We start from the raw sequence: 23,284 nt of genomic DNA on the forward strand, positions 1-23,284 counted from the left end.
TATATGATCCAGCAATCCCACTTCTGGGTATTTACCAAAAAGATTTGAAATCAGTATATCAAGGAGATATCTGCACTTCCATGTTCATTGCAGCTCTATTTACAACAGCCAAGTTATGGAATCACCTGTGTCCACCAACAGATGAATGGATAAAGAAAATGTGGTATGTAGACAATACAGAATACTATTCAGCCTTTAAAAAGATAAAAATTTTGTCACTTGAAACAACATGGATGGAATTGGAATACATCATGCTAAGTGAAATAAGTGAGGCACAAAAAGAGAAATACTGTATGTTTTCATACATGAAATTGAAAACAACGAGGCTGGGCACGGTGGCTCATGCCTGAATCCCAGCACTTTGGGAGGCCGAGGTAGGGTGGATCACCTGAGGTCAGGAGTTCGAGACCAGCCTGGCCAACATGGTGAAACCCTGTTTCTATTAAAAATACAAAAATTAGCTGGGCGTGGTGGTGGGCATCTGTAATCCCAGCTACTCAGGAGGCTAAGGCAGGAGAATCACTTGAACCCGGGAGGCGGAGGTTGCAGTGAGCTGAGATGGCACCATTGCACAACAGCCTGGGCAACAAAAGTGAAATTTTCATCTCAAAAAAAAAAAAAAAAACAACTGAACTCAGAAGCAGAGAATAGAATGGTGGTTACTAGAGTCTGGGCACGGGGGAATGGGGAGATGATAATCAAAGGTACAAACCATTGGTTAGACAGGAGGAATAAGATTTTTGAGATCTGTTGCACAATGAATGTAGTTAATAACAGCATATTGTACATTTCAAAATTGCTAAAAGAATAAATTTCAAATGTTCTCCCCATAAAAATGCTAAGTATTTGAGGTGTTGGACATATTAGCTGATTTAATTATTCCATATTGTATTCATAAATCATAACATAACTTTGTACCCTATAAATCCCCATAAATACATACAATTTATTGGGAGTTGCCATGTTGCCCAGGCTGGTCTTGAACGTTCGCCTGGGCTCAAGCAGTCCTCCTGCCTCAGCCTCTCAAAGTGCTGAGATTACAGGCATGAGCCACTGTGCCTGGCTGTAATTTCTTAATTTACAATAAAAATTTTTTAAAAATTTTAAAAAGGGCAAAGGACTTGAAAGACGTTTCTCCAAAGAAGATAAGCAAATGGCCCATAAGCACATGAAAAGATGCTCAACACCACTAACGTCTACTATGTTAAAAACAGCAGCATGGAAAATAACAAGTGCTGGTGAGGTGTGAAGAAACTGGAACCCTCGTGCCCTGTTGGTGGGAATGTAAAACGCACACTGGGAAAAACAGTATCGTCGCAGGCCAGGTTTCACTAACTGAGCCCTCCATCACAATTGTGTCAGTACTGACTGGGTGGTTAAGTTAAATATTAAAAGCTAAAAAAAGCCAGTGCCCTTATATAAAGTCTGGGATGTAACAAAACCCCACCAAGAGTTTTGCCTAGGCCTTTCCTGGGCCTTAAAGCATGACAAAATAATGAAGGAATTCTTAACAAGGACTCATTTAGGATTAAACAAGTTTTACTGGGGGTCTGAAGAAAATCCCCAGGCCTCCAAAAACAAGTGTGTGGGAGGGCTGAAGGAACTCCCCAAACCTCCATGATTTAGCAGGAGACAAGGTAAGGGTAATCACCCCAGCACCTGGCCCCACTTAGATTAAGTAAATTTACTGAGGCTCCAGAGGAAGGTCTTCAGGACTCAGACCTTAGTTATAGATTCAAAGAAGTTAATCACTTATGTCTTTAGATGAAGGCACACTTACATGTAGGCATATAGCTTAGAAGGGATATAAACTCTGAAAAGCTTTCTGAGTTGGTCTGGTGATAATTTCCAGGCCTTCTCCTTGTAACCAGTTACAGAAATAAAAACTCTCTTCCTCCCCAGTTCACCTGCATCTCATTATTGGGCAGTGAGAGTCACCTGCATCTCATTATTGGGCAGCGAGATTCACCTGCATCTCATTGGGCAGCGAGATTCACCTGCATCTCATTATTGGGCAGCGAGATTCACCTGCATCTCATTATTGGGCAGCCCCACCCTCAGTTTGGTCTGGGAACAAAAAAGTCGCCAGCCAGAAGATAAGGACAGTGCTGCGTTCAGCGGCTGGTAGCTTGCGATGAGACAGTCTTCAGGAGGATCCCAGCAGCTGTCAGGTGAGGTTTCCCCAGGGGACCCTCCAGAGGGCTGTTTATGTGCAAATCTACACGTCCCTTTCTCTACTGGGGAAGAACAGAGATAAGGAGCGGACGTGCTCAAAGGGTGAGTCAATGGGATCTTAGGCCAGGAGCCTATTGTTTTCCCATTTGGGCTTGTTAAGCCATTTATCCGGTACTGCCAAGGGAAGCGACAGGGCTGGCTCATACACCCACTTTCCCTTTGGTTGATATCAGGTTTTGCGTTAGTTTTGAGAGTCTTTTTTGCCGTAGTGCACTTCCCCTTGGGTTTTTCTGAAATGTTTCCATTTGTTTGTGTGTCTGTCTTGTTCCTTTTGATACCATGTAAACTTGAAAATGGGAAGTTTTGGGTCCATCTCTGCTGAGAGGCCTCTGGGAAGGAGAAAGATTTTTTGAAGCTCAATGATTGAGAGTCAGCTTAATTAAAAGCTAACATCCAAAATGTGTATGTGCATATGTGTGTGTGTGTGCACGCGCGGGCGTGAAGGCCTTTAAAAGGCCTTCATGTTTTTGGTTTTATTTCTCTCTCTCCTAGGGCCTTATCTTTTTGAGCAAAACTTTTTTTCTTCTCAGTTGACTGAATTCTGTTTTCTTCATTAATAGCTATTAAACAGAAGCTACTCTGGGGTTTTAAAGAAAAAGTGTAATTTAGACACTTAGAAATGTCTGTGGGAAAAAATTGTTTAAGTGCACTGTAAAAGCATCACATGGTCTAGCGTCATAATAATTCTCCCTTTTTGAAAACCCAGGATTCAGTGTGGGCTCCACCCAGAGCTCAAACATCCAGTTAAGGCCGGGAGTGGTGTCTCATGCCTGTAATCCCAGCACTTTGGAAGGCCGAGGCGGGCTGATCACTTGAAGTCAGGAGTTCGGAGACCAGCCTGGCCAACATGGTGAAACCCCATCTCTAAGAAAAATACAAAAATTAACCAGGCATGGTGGCAGGCACCTGTAATCCCAGCTACTTGGGAGGCTGAGGCACGAGAATTGCTTTAACCTGGGAGACAGAGGTTGCAGTGAGCAGAGATCATGCCACTGTACTCTGGCCTAGGCAGAAGAGGGAGATTGAAAAATGAGGTCTTATGAATCTATACAATGTACTTCTATTGGCATGCATAATACACTTATGTATTTGTCTTGTGTACACCATGTTTCACTACTGAAGATATATAAAAGAGGTCTAATTAAATGGCTCAAAGAAAAATAAAAGCACTTGAATAACAGAAAAAAGGAAAGACTAGTCAAATGCTTTTTCAAGTTTATGTGACTTAAAATCTTTAATAAGTAAGCTGGTTTTAAAAATTATTGGTAAAGTAATATTAGAAATGTCTTAAGAGTTTCCAGCATACATTTTAGTTTGCATTTATTGATCAAGCAATTTCATACTTATCTCTGCCAAATATTATAAGGTGTCAAAATTTGGCATAGAGGCTACAAAACTATAATTCAGCGCAAACAGAATAATCTTTGCATGTGTAATTTTTAAATAAATGAAACATTAATATTGTTTTAATGAAGATAGTTACATCTTGAATTATTTAGTAAAATACCCTTTTTTTTTTTTTTTTTTTAAGGTGGAGTCTCGCTCTGTCGCCCAAGCTGGAATGCAGTGGCGCGATCTCGGCTCACCGCAAGCTCTGCCTCCCAGGTTCACGCCATTCTCCTGCCTCAGCCTCCCGAGTAGCTGGGACTACAGGCGCCCGCCACCGCGCCTGGCTATTTTTTGTATTTTTAGTAGAGATGGGGTTTCATCATGTTAGCCAGGATGGTCTCCATCTCCTGACCTTCTGATCCGCCCACCTCAGCCTCCCAAAGTGCTAGGATTACAGGCGTGAGCCACCGCGCCTGGCCAAAATACCCTAACTTCTAATCTTGTGGCCTTAAGCAATCTAGTCCACAGACATGAAGGAAGTTTGTTCTGGGAAAGGACTGTTATCATATTTGTTTCAAAGCTAAATTATAAACTAAGTTAATAAACAAGAATACCTTGTAGGTTAGAAGGAAGATGGAGTCAGTTAGGTCAGATCATTTTCACTGTCTTGTTATAATTTTGCAATGGTGGTTTCATAACTTTAATGACAACTATCGCAGTTTTCATATATAATCTGGGTAAATGATTAAAATAAATAATTAGATAAATGTAATGGGATACATACTCATAAGTAAACTTGTCATAATTTAGAATCTAAAGTTATATTAAACAACAGATATCTAATTATTTGGGGATTTTCTAATAAAAATATATTGTAGGAAAACATTCTTTCTAAAGATTTGTCCTTTTTAAAGGGTAACTTTTTTTTTTTTTTTTTTTGGAGACAGAGTCTTGCTCTGTCACCCAGGCTGGAGTGCAGTGGCACAATTACGGCTCACTGCAAGCTCCACCTCCCAGGTTCACGCCATTCTCCTGCCTCAGCCTCCCGAGTAGGTGGGACTACAGGTGCCCACCACCACACCTGGCTAATTTTTTGTACTTTTTAGTAGAGACGGGGTTTCACCGTGTCAGCCAGGATGGTCTCGATCTCCTGACCTCGTGATCCGCCCGCCTCAGCCTCCCAAAGTGCTGGGATTACACGCGTGAGCCACCACGCCTGGCCAAGGGTAACTAATTTTTGTCTTATTCAAAGCTTATTTAAAGGTTATATATAAAACAAGGTAAAAGAAAGCAGGAAATAAGAGAGATATAAAGAAAGTTATAAAAATAAGGAGAATTTTAAAGATTATTGGTCAAAGTATCTTCAAAAATGTAAATAGTTGGTCTAAATTATGCAGGTCAAATACTAGGTTTGCTAAATGCTTTAGGTCATAAAATGCTTCTTTGACTTAAAAAGTGTTCAATTTATTTTGGACTGTTAAATTCTAGATACGGCCTGGGGACATGTGAAATTAGCCATGTCCCCTAGCTATGCAAAAAGTTTTAGAGAAAAGAGAATTTATATAAGAAGGGCTCCTGTATGGTAAATTCTTGTCCTAAAGTAAATTAACTGGTTGTTTAAAGAGAGGGATGTTTAGAACAAGTCGGAAAGTCAAGGCATGTCAGAGATTGTCTGTGTAAGTTGTGAAAGAATTTATGAAAGGAAATTTATGCAAGAAATGTTGTACAATTTAAAGGTGATTAGGCCTCCTAAATGCTTTATAAAATGCCACTATGACTCTTAGCTGTACAACTTGCCTGCTTTGCAGCTAGGTAAGGCCTAGGACACATGGAGCTAGATGCTAGAATAAGTCAGACCTTACCTGCATTTCTGTCTAGGTCGTAGGCTCCACACCTAGTATATAATTAAAATCCCAAATTTACCAAGGTTTTCACCAAAAGAAAAGGTTGCTAAGAATTAACAATGTAATGTGTATTTAAGACTATTGAAAAAACAGTTTACATGCAAGGTGTGTAAGGAAAGTAAAATATACTTTTGGTAAAAAGATTATAAGGAGGCATGAGAATGTGGATATTTTTTACTAGATTAAAAGGTTAAAGGATTGTTTTAAGTTGGATAAAATAAAAATGAAAGTTTAAGCAAGCTGTGGAAGGGTAATTGTAAAGACAATTCTGTGTGTAAATGTATTGGCTAAAGTTAAAGGGATATCATCCAGTTTTTCTGTAAATTGAGCATTAAAATAAAAGCACAATGGGTTTCTCTTAGAGCACTAACCTTCTGTTTAACAAAAATTGTAAAGAGTTATGAAAGGTCTATAAAACTCTTACTTTATGGTCAAACATTAAAATTGGGTAAATGTGTCTATAAGGTTTTATTAAAAATTGGATTTAACATTAATAGTACACTAATGTAAAGGTGAAATGTGGCTTATTTGATATAAAATTATACAGGAAGCATTGTCAAACATGAAATGGTGTTTGGCTTTCTTTGGGCTGTATGTGCATAAATGTATTATTGGTATGTGTTCCAAAGTTATGGAAGACTCCTATAATTCTGATATATCTTAGTGTATGTTATCATTAATAATTATAATTGTTATGTTAAAATTATTGTGTGCCACAGAGGTAACAGATACCCTTGTCATCAATTGTGTCTTTAACTATGGCTACCCTAAAACCTTTTGTCCTCCATAAATAATTGTTGTCTGTCTTGTTTTGGTCCTCTTTAGAAGGTGGTTTTATAATCAGCTGTAAAGCTCTAACAGGTGCTCTTGAATGCAGGTTTCTGATAACTTTGGAGATTGTGACATCAAAATAGAGGAAAAACGTTGATGACTCTTGAAGAGTTAAAATGTTCATTAATATCAAACAGGACAGCAATTAACTGCATGAACTGAACTAATAGGAGACTGAAGTGATCTTTTTGACTTTTGGCTTAAAATGTTGCTAATCCTTTGTTTTGCTTTTCAGAGGCAAGGAAACTTTTCTTTTGAGCTATTAACACCTTTTAACATTTAAGTACAGTATACTCCTATGAACAAAATTTGGAGCATATTTGTTTCTCTCTACCTGATTTTCTCCAGAATTTGGAAACTGTGAGTATTCTTAAGTTATGGTAATATAGTTATTTGCATAAGTGCAGTAAGAATCTGTTTTCTTTTGTAACAGGACACAATTGGAAAAATTGGTTATTTTACCAAGGCTTTGACTTTGCTCTCCTTTAAGGAATCAAACTTGACTTAGGAAGCCAAGAAAGCCCTTGGAAACTGGCCTCATAATTTGTGTACACAGACCCTGTACAGGGTTTCTGACCTGTGGTAAGTAAAGAATGTCACTTTCTGACAGGCCAGGAACCCCAAGTTATCTTGGAACCTCAAGAAGAGAGGAATTCACCCAAATCATAGGTATTTGATGGTATAAATCCATGGTTGGGCTCGGCTTTAAAAAGGTCTTACCTTAGATTCCTGCTATGGAACAAAGTTCCATCAAAGCCCATTTAAAAGGCCTATGTAAAAAATAATTATTCTTGCTGCATGGTATATAAGTAATTAGGCCAAGTATAATAAAGCAAACCAGTCCTACCATGATTTGTCTTTTAATAAAAATGGGAAACGAGAGAGAGAAAAATTATGTTTCAAAAATTATAGTTACACCTGTTAAATTCTAGTCTTCCTCGATGTTTTTCAGTTTTTATTATTTTCTACAGTTTGGATTAAATTCTAATTTTTCTGGCTGCAAGTCTCAAAATGTTTTCAATTTTTTCCTTTTTCTTTTCCTTTTTCTCCATTTTCCCTAACTGGAAATCACTGAAACCTAAGCTTTGCTTTCTTAAAGCCCTGTGAACTGAAAACTAGGTGTTTCAGCAGGCACTCTCTCTAAGCCCCTAAAATAGACAGTGCTACCGGGAACAAATCAACCTCCTCCACTCCAGCACTGCATTTGGTGCCCCATAACAATGACCCTCTCTCAGCTAAAAGTAGCCAGAAAGATTATGACACCCCATCTCCCTACGATTCTCATGATAAATAAATACACAAGCATGATAGAAATCATGCGCAAATTGACAGTGGGGATTGTAGCAGTCCAGGTTTCACTAATGCAGGCCTCCATCACAACTGTTTCAGTACTAATCAAGTGCTTAAGTTAACTATTAAATGCTAAAAAAAAAAAAAAAAAAAAAAAAAAAAGGCCAGTGCCCTTATACAAAGGCTGGAATGTAACAGAAGCCCATCAAGAGCTTTGCTTAGGCCTTTCCTGGGCCTTAAAACATGACAAAATAATGGAGGAATTCTTAACAGGACCCATTTAGGATTAAACAAGTTTTATTGGGGGTTTTGAAGAAACTCCCCAGGCCTCCAAAAACAAGTGTGTGGGAGGGCTGAAGGAACTCCCCAAACCTCCATGGTTTAGCAGGAGACAAGATAAGGGTAACGACGCCAGCACCTGGACCCATTTAGATTAAGTAAATTTACTGAGGCTCCAGAGGAAGGTCTTCAGGACTCAGACCTTAGTTATAGATTAAAAGAAGTTAATCACTTATGTCTTTAGATGAATGCACACTTACATGTAGACATATAGCTTAGAAGGTATATAAGCTCTGAAACACTTTGTAATTTTAAGTTGGTCTGGCAATAATTTCCAGGCCTTCTCCCTGTAACCAGCTACAGAAATAAAAACTCTTTCTTCCCAGTTCATTGGCATCTCATTATTGGGTGGCAAGAAATAGCAGCCCGACCCTCAGTTTGGTCCAGGAACAGTATGGTTGTTCCTCAAAAAATTAAAAGTAGAATTACCAGATGATCCAGCAATCCCACTTCTGGGTATGTATCCAAAAGAACTGAAAGCAGGGTTTTCATGTTTATAATTTCACTGAAGCACATATATACTGTCCTTAGAGTCGTCAGCTTTAAAACTATAAATACGATATTACCTTAATGCCCAACTTTGTATTATCTGCCCTACTATAATAAGTAGATTTACTTTGTTTTTTCAGGACTTGTTTTTGCCTGATAAGACTCAGGAATTCTGAAATGTGAAGTTAAGTGTGGCTCACGCCTGTAATCCCAGCATTTTGGGAGGCCGAGGCGGGCCATCATTTGAGGGCAGGAGTTTGAGACCAGCCTGACCAACATGGTGAAACCCTGTCTCTACTAAAAATACAAAAATTAGCTGGGCGTGGCGGGGCATGCCTGTAATCCCAGCTACTCAGGAGGCTGAGGCAGGAGGATCCCTTGAACCTGGGAGGTGGAGGTTACAATGAGCCGAGAAATTTGCCACTGCACTCTAGCCTGGGCAACAGAGCAAGACTCCATCTCAAAAAAAAAAAAAAAAGAGAACCATATTAATAGCTTCCCACAAGTTTTGATGCATTAAACCTTCATCATATCTTGAAATATTTTTGAATTAGCTTTTAATTTCTCCTTTGAACCATGGATTATTTATAAGTGTGTTGCTTAGCATCTAAATTTGGAGGTCTTTCTAGACATTGTTATCTATTTCCAATTGAATTTCATTGAGATCAGAGAACATACATTATATGAGTTCTCTTTTTTAAAAGAGACTTTACTTAGACTTATTTTATAGCCCAGAATCTGGGCTATAAAATGAGTGAGGGTACCATCTTCACTAGAAGAGAATGAGTTTTCAGTAGAGGCATGTGTCCTCTATAAATGTCAATTAAGTCAAGGTGGTTCAGATCTTTTATGACTTTTTTTTTTTTTTGAGACGGAGTCTCACTCTGTTGCCCAGGCTGGATGGAGTGCAGTGGTGCGATCTTGGCTCACTGCAAGCTCCGCGTCCCTGGTTCATGCCATTCTCCTGCCTCAGCCTCCCGAGTAGCTGGGACTACAGGAGCCCACCACCACCCACCATGCCCGGCTAATTTTTGTATTTTCAGTAGAGATGGGGTTTCACTGTGTTAGCCAGGATGGTCTCAATCTCCTGACCTTGTGATCCACCTGCCTCGGCCTCCCAAAGTGCTGGGATTACAGGCGTTAGCCACTGCGCCCGGCCCTTTTATGACTTTACTGATATTTCTGTCAAACCGTTCCATTAATTGCTTAGAACAGTGTATTATAATTTCCTCTGAATTCTGTAATTTTTTTTTTTTTTTATGAGATTGGAGTCTCACTCTGTTGCCCAGGCTAGAGTGCTGTGGCATGATCTCGGCTCACTGCAACCTCCGCCTCCTGGGTTCAAGTGATTCTCCTACCTTAGCCTCCCCAGTAGCTGGGATTACAGGTGTATGACACCACACCTGGCTGATTTTTGTATTTTTAGTAGAGACAAGGTTTCTCTATTTTGGCTAAGCTGGTCTCGAACTCCTGACCTCAGGTGAATCCGCCTACCTTGGCCTCCCAAAGTGCTGGGTAAATTTTTGCTTCATTTATTTTGAAGCTCTATTATTGAGGACATATATCTTATGATTATTATGCCTACCAGATGAATTAACTCTCTTAACACTACAAAGGTCCCTTTTCATGTCTTATAATATTCTTTACTTTAAAATCCACCTCATATGATATTAAGATAGCCACAGCAGTTTTCTTAGGCTTATTACTTGAATGGTATATCTATTTTCATCCATTTGCTCCTACTATACCTGCATTTTGCTTTTAAATTCCATCTCTTGGCTGGGCACAATGGCTCATGCCTGTAATCCCAGCACTTGGGGAGGCCGAGGCGGGCAGATCACCTGAGGTCAGGAGTTCGAGACCAGACTGGCCAACATGGTGAAACCCCATCTCTACTAAAAATACAAAAATTAGCCAGGCATGGTGATGCATGCCTGTAATCCAAGCTACTTGGGAGGCTGAGGCAGGAGAATCGCTTGAACCCGGGAGGAGGTGGTTTCAGTGAGCTGACATCTCGCCACTGTACTCCAGCCTGGGTAATAGACCAAGACTCTGTCTCAAAAAAAAATTCCATCTCTTATAAACATTATGTAGTTAAGTCTTGCTTTTTCATCCTTCTAACCCTATCTACCTTTGAGCTATAGTGTTTGGTGGATTTACAGTTAGTGTAATTATTAATATAGCCAAAATAGTTCTATAATTTTACCATTTTTTTGTCCATTCTATTTTTTTACCTGTTCCTTCTTACCTGCATATTTAATGTTAATTGAGTATGTTTTAGAATCCCATTTTAATTGTGTATTGGCTTTTTTTTTTTCAGATGGATTTTCACTCTTGTTGCCCAGGCTGGAGTGCCATGGCACAATCTCGGCTCACCACAACCTCTGCCTCCCAGGTTCAAGCGATTCTCCTGCCTCAGCTTCCCGAGTAGCTGGGACTACAGGCATGCACCACAATGCCCAGCTAATTTTGTATTTTTAGTAGAGATGGGGTTTCTCCATGTTGGTTAGGGTGATCTTGAACTCCCAATCTCAGGTGATCCGCTCGCTTCACCCTCCCAAAGTGCTGGGATTACAGGTGTGAGCCACCATGCCCAGCTTGTGCATTGGCTTTTTAAATCAACAATATTTCCATTTTATATGTAATTGTTATAGTGACTATAATAAATGCTGTTTTTTTAAATCTAAAACTAAGGTAAATTATATATAACATGAAACTTATCTTTTAATCTTTTAAAGTACGTAGTTCAGTGACACTACATTTATTAATGTTGTTGTGCAATAATCACAACTATCCATCCTCAGAAGTTATTTCATCTTCCCATTCTTCCCTCTTTACAACCCCTGGCATCCAACATTCTACTTTTGGTTTTTATGAATTTGACTACATTAGGTACCTCATATAAGTGGAATCCTATTTCATTTGTCCTTTCATGAATGGCATTTTACTGAGCATGTCTTTAATGTTCATCCATTGTGTAGCATGTGCCAGTATTTCCTTTCTTTTCAAGGCTGAGTAATACTCCATTGTATGAATATACCACATTATCTATTGATCTGTCCAACTTGGGTTTCTTCCACTTTTTGGCTATTGTGAATAATACTGCTATAAACGTGGGTGTACAAATATCTGTTTGAAACCATGCTTTCAATTCTTTTGGATGTATACCTAGAAGTGGGAATGATGGATCATCTGGTAATCCTGTTTTTACTTTTGAGGAACTATCATACTGTTTTCCATAGTGGCTGCACCATTTTACATTCCCATTAACAGGGCACGAGGGTTCCAACTTCTCTACAAACTTGTTAATGCTTATTGTGTGTGTGTTTTGTTTTTGTTTGTTTTTTGAGACGGAGTCTCGCTCTGTCGCCCAGGCTGGAGTGCAGTGGTGCCATCTCAGCTCACTGCAAGCTCCGCCTCCTGGGTTCATACCATTCTCCTGCCTCAGCCTCCCAAGTAGCTGGGACTACAGGCGCCTGCCACCACGCCGGGCTAATTTTTTTGTATTTTTTTTTAGTGGAGACGGGGTTTCACCATGTTAGCCAGGATGGTCTCAATCTCCTGACCTGGTGATCCACCTGCCTCGGCCTCCCAAAGTGCGGGGATTACAGGCGTGAGCCACCGCACCCGGCCTGTGTGTGTTTTTTATAATAGTCATCCTGATGGGTATAGGATGGTATCTCTGTTGTTTTGACCAGCAGTTCCCTAATGATTAGTGATTAAAGTATCTTTTCATATACTTATTGACCATTTGTATATTTGCTTTGGAGAAATGTTTATAAAAATCAGTTGCCCATTTTTAACTGGGTTGTTTGTTTTTGTTTTGTTAGATCGTAGGAATTCTTTATATATTTTAGATATGAAGCCCTTATCAGATATATAACTTACAAATATGTTCTCTCATTCTGTGGGTTTTGCCTTTTTATCCAGTTAATAGTATCTTTTGATGCACAAGAGTTACTGATTTTCAAGAAGTCCAAAATGTTTTTCTTTTGTTGCCTGTGTCCATGGTGTCACATCCAAGAAATTATTGCCAAATCCAATGTCACAGAATTTTTATCCTATATTTTCTTTCAAGAGTTCTATAGTTTTAGCACTTAACATTTACATCTTTTATTTGTTTTTAGCTATTTTTTAAATACGATGTTAGGCTAAGGTTCACTTCATTCTTTTGAATGTGGATATCCGGTTCTCCTAGCCCCCTTCATTGAAAAGACGGCCCTTTCCTCCATTCAACAGTCTTGGCATCCTTGTGAAAAATAATTTGGCCATATATGTGAGTGTTTATTTCTGGCTGCTCTATTCTATTCCACTGATCAATTTATCTGCTTTTATGTCAGTACCATGCTGTTTTGATTACTGCAGCTTTGTAGGAAGTTTTGAAAATCAGGAAGTGTGAATCCTACTACATTTTTATTTTCAAGATTGTTTTGGATATTCTGGTCCCTAGAAATTCCATATGAATTTTAGGATGCATTTTTTCATTTCTGCAAAAATGTCCTTGGGATTTTGATAGAGATTACATTGAATGTATAGATCACTTTAGGAAATGTTGACATAATTAGTCTTACAATTCATAATCATGGCATATCTTTCCATTTATTTTTGTATTCTTTAATTACTTTCAGTAATGTTTTATAGTTTTCATTGTACAAGTCTTCCACCTCCTTGGTGAGTTTACTCCTATTTTATTATTTTTGATACTATTGTAAATGGATTTTTTCCTAATTTCTTTTTTTGAATTGTTCATTGGTAGTGTATAGAAATGCAATTGACTTTTCCAGTTGATTTTGTATTCCACTTCTTTGATGAATTCATTTTAGTGCTACTAAATAAAAATTAAAAACACAGTTTAGATATACCCCACAGCAATTACCCATAACCATGTAGCCAAAACTTAAGACATCCTGATATCCCTGAAACATTAGCTATAATCATAAAAAAAACCCCACAAAATGTAAGTTTTACACCTTCGTCATGACGTAATATGGTTCAGTGAAGTTAAATCAAGCAGCTATAGAAAAATCAGCTTAAACAGCTCTGATTGCCTTTAAAAAGAATATAAATTTATAATAGTCAATCATGAAATTGTCAAAATACATCCTCCTTTATAGCCTGTACTATACCTGCTGTAAGGCAAGTTTCTTACCACTTGGTTTGAAATCTCCCACATTGCAATCTGTACTGTCTTTTACTGAACAACAATAAATTTCAAAATTTTAAAAATTTAGTATGATTTTATTTTTGGCAGTTTAATTTTTTGTGAAATCTTTTGGATTTTTTACCAGTAAGATCATATCATCTGAAAACACAGATTATTTTACTTTTTCCTTTACAGTTCAGATGCTCTTATTTCTTTTTCTTGCCTGTTTTGGCTAGAATTTCCAGTACTATGCTGAGTGGCAAAGGTGGGTAGGTATCCTTATGTTGTTCTTAATCTTAAAGGAAAAGCTTTCCGTCTTTCAACACTGAGTATGATGTTAGCTGTGGGGTTTTCTTACATGGCTTTTATGATGTTGTGGAAGTTTTCTTCTATTCTTAGTTTGCTGAGTGTTTTCATCATGAAAGGGCTTTGAATTTTATCAGAGGCTTTCCCTGTATCAACTCAGATGCTCATGTGTTTTTTCCCCCTTCATTCTATTAATGCAATGTATTACATTGTTCAATTTTCATTTGTTCAAACATTCTTGCATTCCGGAAATAAATCCAACTTGGTCATGGTGTATAATCCATCTAAGGTACTGTTGAATTCTCTCTGATAGTATTTTGTTGAAGATTTCTGCATCAATTAGGGATACTGGGATATAGCTTTATTTTCTTGTAGTATCTTTATCTGCTTGGGTATCAGAGCAATGCTGGCCTCACAGAAAGAGTCAAGAAAGGTTCCCTTCTCTTTAAGTTTTTGAAAGAGTTTGAGAAGTAGTGGTATTAGCTCTTCATTAAAAGCTTGTTAGAATTCACTAGTGAATTCTGTCAGTTTAATTAATAGTATTGAAGAATCAATGTTGGTTTTGTGGATTTTCTCTATGGTTTTTCTTTTTCTTTCTTTGAGACAGAGTCTCATTCTGTTGCCCAGGCTGGAGTGCAGTGATGTGATCTTGGCTCACTGCAACCTACATCTCCGGGGCTCAAGTGATCCTCCCACCTCAGCCTCCCGAGTAACTGGGATCACAGGTGTGCTCCCCCAGGCCAGGCTGCTTTTTATATTTTTTGTAGAGACAGGGTTTTGCCATATCCAAGCTGGTCTCAAACTCCTGGCTTCAAGCAATCCTCCTGTCTTGGCCTCGCAAAGTGCTGGGATTATAGGCGTGAGCCATCACATCCGGCCTCTACTGTTTTTCTATTCTCTGTTTTATTTATTTCTCTTCTAATAATTATTTCCTTTATAATGCTAACTCTAGGTTTGGTTCATTCTTTTTCTAATTCCTACATTTGTAAACTTAGCTTGTTGATTTAAGATCCTTCTTTTTTAATTAAACCATTTCTGGCTATAAATATCATAGATGGAATCAGATACTATATATGCTTTTCTGTCTGGTTTAACTCAGCATAAGTATTTTGAAATTCGGTCGTATTTTCACGTGCATCAGTACTCCGTTCCTTTTTATTACTGAGTTGTATGGCAGAATTAATATGGTAATATTATAAAATGTAGGAGACTTGAAATAATACAGATTCATTCATCTCCACTACTCATTCTTTCTGCTATAGTTGTCTCAGGCATGTTCATATGTTACAAACCCTACAAAGTGTTATATTACTTGATAGTGAATATTTTCAAGAAATTAAGAGGAAATAATCATTCTTTATATGTGCATTCATATTTCTATTCCTGATGATCTTCCTTCTTTCCTTAAAATCCATGTTCCCAGCCGGGCAAGGTGGCTCATGCCTGTAATCCCAGCACTTTGGGAGGCCAAGGCGGTGGATCTCCTGAGGTCAGGAGTAGTTTGAGACTGGCCTGGCCAACATGGTGAAACCCCGTCTCTACTAAAAATACAAAAATTAGCTGGGTGTGGTGGCAAGCGCCTGTAATCCCAGCTGTTCAGGAGGCTGAGGCAGGAGAATCGCTTGAACCCAGGAGGCAGAGGTTGCAGTGAGCCGAGATTGCGCCATTGCACTCCAGCCTGGGCAGCAACAGTGAAACTGTCTCAAAAAAAAAAAAAAAATCCATGTTTCCATTTCATTTCATCTCTATTCAGATTGAAATCTTTTAGCATTTTGTGTACTGCAGGTCTATGAGCAATGACGTGCCCATACTGTCTCCAATAGCACATTCAGGTTCCTAATTCTTAAAGCCATTTATGCCCATTTACTCTTTCTTATTTGGTAATGACCTCACCCAAGTCTCAGATTAGAAACACTAGAATCCACCACAAACCTCTTTCCTCTTCTTGCCAAACCCATTGCATCACCGGCCTGCGTTATCATCATTTCTCTCAGATCCGCCTCAGCTGCCACTTGCCTCCTTCACGATAATGCAACCTGACCCTCACCCTAACCACTAGGACCCATCCCGAATGCTGTCCAGGCCACACCTGAGTTCACCCACCTAATCCACTCTCCACTGGGTGAACAATGATCTTTAATGGGTGGATCTGATGAGGGATGTCCCCGGTGAAAACTTGACAATGGCCTTGGTGACTCTGGACTTGGGTGATCCTCCGTACTCTATTCAGATCCTCTGTTCTGTCCTCAGCCTGCCTGCCACACTCCCCACCTCTCACGTTTAACACACTCTATGAGCAGGCTGAGGACACAACGTCTGGGTTAGTGCAGCTTCCTAGAATCCACGTTACTCATTCATTCATTCATGGAAAGCATGTAGGCGCCTGGCGACCACATATGCAAGGAGCCGTGGAGTATCGGGAACATGGCACGGCCCTTCCTTTCCTTAGCACAGTTTCCATTCACAGGAGCTGAGGCACAGCCATCATTAACCCCAAAGTCCATGAACATGCAAAGAGTCTGGAGGGGCTGCCCAGGCAGAGGTGACAAATGCCATCGGTGGCAGGGACAGTAGTGGACATAGAGGAAAGAGTTCACACAGAATCCCAGACAGACAGGAATCCAGTGTAATGGGGGAGGGGAGTAAAAACAAGAGAGGTACTGCTGAATTAATATTGTAATATGATTACAAAATGTAGGAGAGTTGAAATAATAGATCCATTCATCACCATTCATTCTTTCTGCTGTGCAGGACGAGGCTGTGCTGTCTGTGGGCCTCTCTGATTGAGAGAGAATGGGCGTGTGGCCAGAGATGCACGGCTGTGTTGGGCCACAGAAATGGGCTCATGGGGGTGTCCATGGGCATGGTTAAGAGAGAGAAGGAAAACAAGAAAAAAGGAGGCCAGGGGTTTGGCTTATTTCAGTTCTTGTCCCATTGAATTCTAGGGACCCTGCCTCCTCCCGGACATGAGCCATTGGCGGGGTTTCCCTGTCTTATGACTCACCCACCTGTGATTCAGGCTCCTTGCTTTACACCAAGTTTGAGCATAAAACCTGCTAATATTTCTCGTCAAAAATTAACCCGAATAACCTCTTCTTTCCTCTCTGAGTCATCCACATCCTTAAAACTGCCCAGGATAATCACAGTTCCTGCATAGGTTGTTGTGTGAACTGAAAGTGTTAATATGTATGGAAAGTGCTTAGAACACAGAACTTTAAACACATGCTCTGATTAGTACAATCATTACCCTCAATGCTGATTTTAAGCAAACCATATTATCCTGGCCAAACTACCATGACCTGGAGCCTTGGGACTGCACAGCCTCCCTCTGTCAGTCAAATATGGAGGGATGACATCTCTGGAGCCAGCACAGCCACTCTGGAGGTGGGGGAGGTGACAGTGGTAGGACCTCATGCTTCCTGATAGTTATTTAGGTCCCTGCTGTCACCTGCTCCACCGGACTGTGGGCTCCAGGGAGTAGTCAGTATTCACACAGGGCTCATTTGTCCTTCCCCAACCCAGGCACAGATTTTCCCAGAGTAAAGGGCTCCTCCTCTACCTGATGAATGAATCACTCCTGTCCCCGCCGCCAAGCACATGCAGTGAGACCAGCTGTGGCCTCAGCTCACTGCGTAAGGACAGCCTCCAGCTACAGCAGGGGCAGAGGACCCTGTAGAGCTCTGTAGTCTCTGTTGAGAACCACAGGCAGGAACTCCCAGAGGCCAAGTGCAGGGCAGAGACTGGGAGAAGCAGCTGCCTGGAGGACTCTGGATCCTTGCAGAGGACATGTCCAGTGTCTGCCAAGACTGACTCTGGGTGCCTGAGAAGAAGCCACCCAGGGAAGGAGAGACTAGATTGTGGACCACTCAGGGCTGGGAGATCTGCATGTTCCCCTTCCCACAGTGGACAGAACGCATGCCAGGGTGCTGGCTAGTTACCATCAGAAGTCGACCACTATAACTTTAGTAGTTAACTAAATGAGCCCCTGAATAAGGCAACTGAACACAAGGTATATAGTTATACGTAGATAAAAGCTAGTATCAGAGGAGCAAACTGATCCTCAGTTTTCTGTGACCAGAATAATACCCAATAGACTTTGAAAGAACACAATGATGTTCGGTACCGAAGAAAGCAAAATTCACAATATCATGCAATAAGAAATTACTATGCATGAAAAAAAAAGTCCCTACGGGCAGGAAAAAAAATGTAATCAACAGAAACAGTGGCCGTAATAACAGATATAATGGTGTTGATAGATTAAAGACCTTAAAACAGGTCATCTAAAGCTTACAAATATACTCAAGAATATTTAAAAAACAGAAAAACAAAAAACACCACCACCAAAATCATAGGTTGTGCACAGTGGCTCAGGCCTGTAATCCCAACACTTTGGGAGGACAAGGTGGGAGGATTCCTTGAGCGCAGGAGTTTGAGACCAGCCTGGACAACATGGTGAAACCGTCTCTACTAAAAATACAAAAATTAGCCAGGTGTGGTTGCAAGTGCCTGTGGTCCCGGCTACTTGGGAGGCTGAGGTGGGAGGATCACTTGAGCCCAAGAGGTTGAGGCTGCAGTGAACTCTGACTGTGCCACTGCAGTCCAGCCTGGGTGATAGAGTAAGACCGTGTCTCAAAAAAGAAAAACACAAAAGATGACCAGGAAATAGATGGAAGATATTAAAAATGCCAAAAGAGAACTTCTAAAGTTCAAAAAATATATATCTGATATACAGTAGATGAGATTAACAGCAGGTTAGATTCTGCAGAAGCAGATCAATGAACTTGAAGAGGCCTCACAGGGAAATGTCCAAAATGAAACATAGAAAATGATGGGGGAAAAAAAGAACAGATACTAAGTTAGCTCTGACACAAAATCTAACATTCTAACGTAAATGTAATAAGATCTCAGTCACCAGAAGAGACAGAGTATTTGAAGAAATAATGGCTGAAAATCTTCCAAGTAGAACATAAACTCGGCTGGGCGTGGTGGCTCACCCCTGTAATCCCAGCATTTTGTGAGGCCGAGGCGGGCAGATCACGAGGACAGGAGATCCAGACCATCCTGGCTAACACGGTGAAACCCCGTCTCTACTAAAAATACAAAAAGTTCGCTGGGCGTGGTGGTGCATGCCTGTAGTCCCAGCTACGCGGGATGCTGAGGCAGGAGAATGGCGTGAACCCAGGAGGCAGAGGTTGCAGTGAGCCGAGATCCCACCACTGCACTCCAGCCTAGGAGACAGAGGCAAGACTCCATCTCAAAACAAACAAACAAAAAAAACATAAACTCTAAAACCCCAAATCCAAGAAATTCAACATAACTCTGTTGTGGCTTGCTTTCTTTTTTTTGAGTTGGAGTCTTGCTCTTGTCTCCCAGGCTGGAGTGCAGTGGCGCCATCTCTGCTCACTGCAACTTCTGCCTCCCCGGTTCAAGTGATTCTCCTGCCTCAGCCTCCCAAGTAGCTGGGACTGCAGGTGCCCACCACCACACCCAGCTAATTTTGTATTTTTAGTAGAGACGGGGTTTCACCATGTTGGTCAGGCTGGTCTCGAATCCCTGACCTCATGTGATCTGCCCGCCTCGGCCTCCCAAAGTGCGGGGATTACAGGCATGAGCTACCAGACCCGGCTGTTGTGGCTTTCTTTACAGAAAAGTCTCCAAGGAGAACATAAACTCTAAAACCCCAAATCCAAGAAATTCAACACAACCCAGTTGTGGCTTTCTTTACAGAAAAATCTTCCAAGTAGAAAGAACATGAAAGTCTAAAGCCAAAAATCCAAGAAATTCTTTATAGAAATTAAAAAAAAAAAAAACCCACAACAGGGCAAACAAACCAAATCACTGCAAACCAGTGCTAAGAAAAATCTTTAAAAGCAGCCAGAGACCAAAGATCCACCACCCAAAGAGAGGTAAGATGCCCTGGGGACCTAGGCCCACAGAAACCACAGCAGGAGGGGGAGGCAGAGGTCCCTGTACACTCTCCTCACTAGGACGGTTCGGTCCTCCCTCCACTCAGAGGTGAGACCAAGGACATACTGTGGTGTGGGGCGGAAACAGTGAACTCAACATGAGGTGTGTAACAATATCCCATGAAACTCCAATGCTTCACACTGACATTCTTCTAGGTCAACACCAGCATTCTCTTGACCTTCCTTTCACTGTTCCTCCTCTCCCTTCCAGCCCCTCTGTACAGTCTTGAGTTAGGTCTAGGCCCACACACTTCCCCACTCTGAGCTGCGGTCTCTTCCTCTGTAAAATGTGATGATTCACAACCTCTCCTGGCCCCAAGCGCTGTTCCAGGCGCTGAGCACACCATGCTGTTCCCTACAAAGCCGACTCTTTGTCCCTTCCCCATTATCACAGATACTTGCCAAGAGGTGGCAAGAAAGCCTCCTCCCAGGCCAAAATGCAGCTGCTATTATCAAGCAGGTCAGGCCCCAAGTGCCACAGACTCCCTTCTCCTAAATCTCGTTTTCCCAAGGAACCCCAAACAATGGCATTGGCGATGAGCGGCCCCGCACGCGTAGGGGCGCAGCCGCTAAGGAGAGGAAGGGGCCTCTCCAGCTGCGCCCGCGACGACTCCCGCGCACGGAACGGAACCACCGGGCCGCAGCGACCACAGGGGAGTTCTTCGCCGGCCGCAGGTTCAAAGCTATCTGCAATGAGCACCTTTAGGAATTCATTCGAAGGCGCAAAAGAAAAAGAAATTAAGGCAGGAACTGAGCGAGGAAGGAAGGGAGGGAAAGAAAGAAAGGAAGAAAGAGAAAAAGAGAAAGAAACAGAAAGTAAGGAAAGAAAACAAAATCAAAGTCCGACGACCTCCCCGTGGCTTCACGCAGCTTACTCGGGAATTCCCACTTTGTCGCCCTCCCCCACTGGATTCGGGAATTTACACCGAGTGGAGCGCGCGCTCTGCTCCCTCGCGGCCCAGGTCGCTCCTGCCCAGCCCGGGGACCTGGCTCTTCCCCCGACTCCGACGACTGGTGCGTCTTGCCCGGACATGCCCGGCCGCAAGCGACCCGGGCCACGCACCCCCGCCGTGTCCCCCTCTCTCCCTGCCCTCTCCAGGCGCCAGGCACGCTCTTCCCCAACCAGGGACCGCGGCGGGGACTCACCAACAGCAGGACCGCGGCGACAATGAGCACAAGGGTCTTGGGAACCCGGAGCCCAGGCCTGGCTCCCCGCGCCTCCCTGGGTCCTGGGCCGTGCCTTTTCCGGGCCCCCGAAGCGGCCGGGGCGTTCTGTCCCCGTTGTTCCATGGCGGTAGGGAATGCTCTTAGTCTCCCAGGCCCGTGGGTTTCAGCCCTTAAAGTAGATCGGGCATCGTCCGTGTATTTTGTGGGCGCAGAGATTGCGGGGTACTCGGGACGCGTGCTGATTTATGTGTCCAGGCTGACTTGGGGCGGCGCGGCTGTACTTTCACTGGCCCCCCGGCAGGCGTCATTCGGGGCGGGGCGAATCAGAGCCAATATGCAACTGCAAATTCCGCCACAGGTTAGTGACAAAAAATAAATAAATAATGAGTCTCGTCAAAGCAACCCTCCGGAAGCGCGTCCAAGTGGGGCAGGGAGGGGAAGGGACTGGAACTAACCTTCGCCCGGGGCTGTGGTTTGTTTCTGGGTCCTGTCCGCCCCAGGACAGGCACCGAAACTTGGGGGGAATGAGTTGAGGGAGGCGCTTAGGGAGTTGACGCCTCCCGGGGTCGCGCTCTTGGCTGTGAACAGGGTTCTTGAGGTTCAGAGTTGGCTTTCCAGGCGCGTCTTGATCCTCTCCCCTTCCCAGGGGCACCTGTCCCTCCTGTTCTCTCCTTCTCTCTTTCTTCTTTCCTTTTCTTTCATTCTTTCGTTTTCTTTCTTCTTCGTTCCTTCCTTCCTGCTTTCTCTTTCCTTCCTCCCTCCCTCCCTTTCTTCCTTGTGGTTTTTTTGAGACGGTCTCTCTGTGGCTCAGATTGGTGCGCGGTGGTGTGATTCCGGCTCACTGCAACCTCCATCTCCCAGGTTCAAGCGATACTCCCACCTCAGCCTCCCATGTAGCTGGGACTACAGGCCTGCACCACCATACCTGGCTAATTTTTGTATTTTTAGTAGACACGGGGGTTCACTACGTTGGCCAAAAGACCATTGAACCCAGCTTACACTCACACCTAGTCCACAAATGTGCCTGTGTCCCTGCACCCTTGCTACACTTGGCTTTCATTTGTCACTAGTCTAGGAAATAAAACATGATACATCACATTGTTACGTATTTTCATTCCTTCATGGTACTGTGTCCGGAATTGGTGGGTTCTTGGTCTCACTGACTTCAAGAATGAAGCCTCGGACCCCCGTGGTGAGTGTTACAGTTCTTAAAGGCGGCGTGTCCGGAGTTTGTTCCTTCTGATGTTCGCTCATGTGTTCAGAGTTTCTTCCTTCTGGTGGGTTCGTGGTCTCACTGGCTCAGTAGTGAAGCTGCAGACCTTCCCGGTGAGTGTTACAGCTCCTAAGGCAGTGGGTCTGGAGTTGTTCTTTCCTGCGGGTGGGCTCTTGGTCTCGCTGGCTTCAAGACTGAAGCTGCAGACCTTCACGGTGAGTGTTACAGCTCATAAAGGCAGTGTGGACCCAGAGTGAGCAGTAGCAAGATTTATTGCAAAGAGCGAGAGAACAAAGCCCCCACCGTGTGGAAAGGGGCCCTAGCGGTTGCCACTGCTGGCTCTGGCAGCCTGCTTTTATTCTTATCTGGCCCCACCCACATCCTGCTGATTGGTAGAGCAGGAGTGGTTTGTTTTGACAGGGCGCTGATTGGTGTGTTTACAATCCCTGAGCTAGACACAAAGGTTCTCCACTTCCCCACCAAATTAGCTAGATACAGAGTGTGGACACAAAGGTTCTCCGAGGCCCCACCAGACTAGCTAGATACAGAGTGTCAATTGGTGCATTCACAAACCCTGAGCTAGACACAGGGTGCTGATTGGTGTGTTTACAAACCTTGAGCTAGATACAGAGTGCCAATTGGTGTATTTACAATCCCTTAGCTAGACATAAAGGTTCTCCACGTCCCCACCAGACTCAAGAGCCCAGGTGGCGTCACCCAGTGGATCCTGTGCCGTGCGCCCGCACTCCTCAGCCCTTGGATGGTCGATGGGACTGGGCGCCGTGGAGCAGGGGGCGGCGCTCGTAGGGGAGGCTTGGGCCACACAGGAGCCCACGGAGGGGGTGGGAGGCTCAGGCATGGCGGTCCGAGCCCTGCCCGTCAGGAAGGCAGCTAAGGCCCGGCGAGAAATCAAGTGCAGCGCCGGTGGGCCGGCACTGCTGGGGGACCCAGTACACCCTCCGCAGCCGCTGGCCCGGGTGCTAAGCTCCTCATTGCCCGGGGTCGGCAGGGCCGGCCGGCCGGCTGCTCCGGGTGCAGGGCCCGCCGAGCCCACGCCCACCCGGAACTCCAG

At 42.8% G+C, this 23,284-nt stretch overlaps 1 protein-coding gene across 8 annotated transcripts in view; it reads right to left on the reverse strand.

The window, feature by feature from the left end:
* The window catches only part of TNFRSF10B (TNF receptor superfamily member 10b), a 49,735-nt gene extending 27,192 nt beyond the window's left edge, over positions 1-22,543 (reverse strand). For 2 of the 8 annotated variants that reach the window (XM_009455002.5, XM_016959224.4), the window contains exon 1: positions 20,979-22,543. In XM_009455002.5, the coding sequence (XP_009453277.3) occupies positions 20,979-21,122 (144 nt within the window). In that variant the 5' untranslated portion in view covers positions 21,123-22,543. The remainder of the gene's footprint in view (positions 1-20,978) is intronic. The other 6 variants (XM_063816951.1, XM_016959225.4, XM_063816950.1 and 3 more) reach the window with 5 other exon arrangements.
* Positions 22,544-23,284: the final 741 nt, after the last annotated feature.

This window comes from Pan troglodytes, chromosome 7 (assembly GCF_028858775.2).
Source record: "Pan troglodytes isolate AG18354 chromosome 7, NHGRI_mPanTro3-v2.0_pri, whole genome shotgun sequence".
Classification (NCBI taxonomy): Eukaryota; Metazoa; Chordata; class Mammalia; order Primates; family Hominidae; genus Pan; species Pan troglodytes.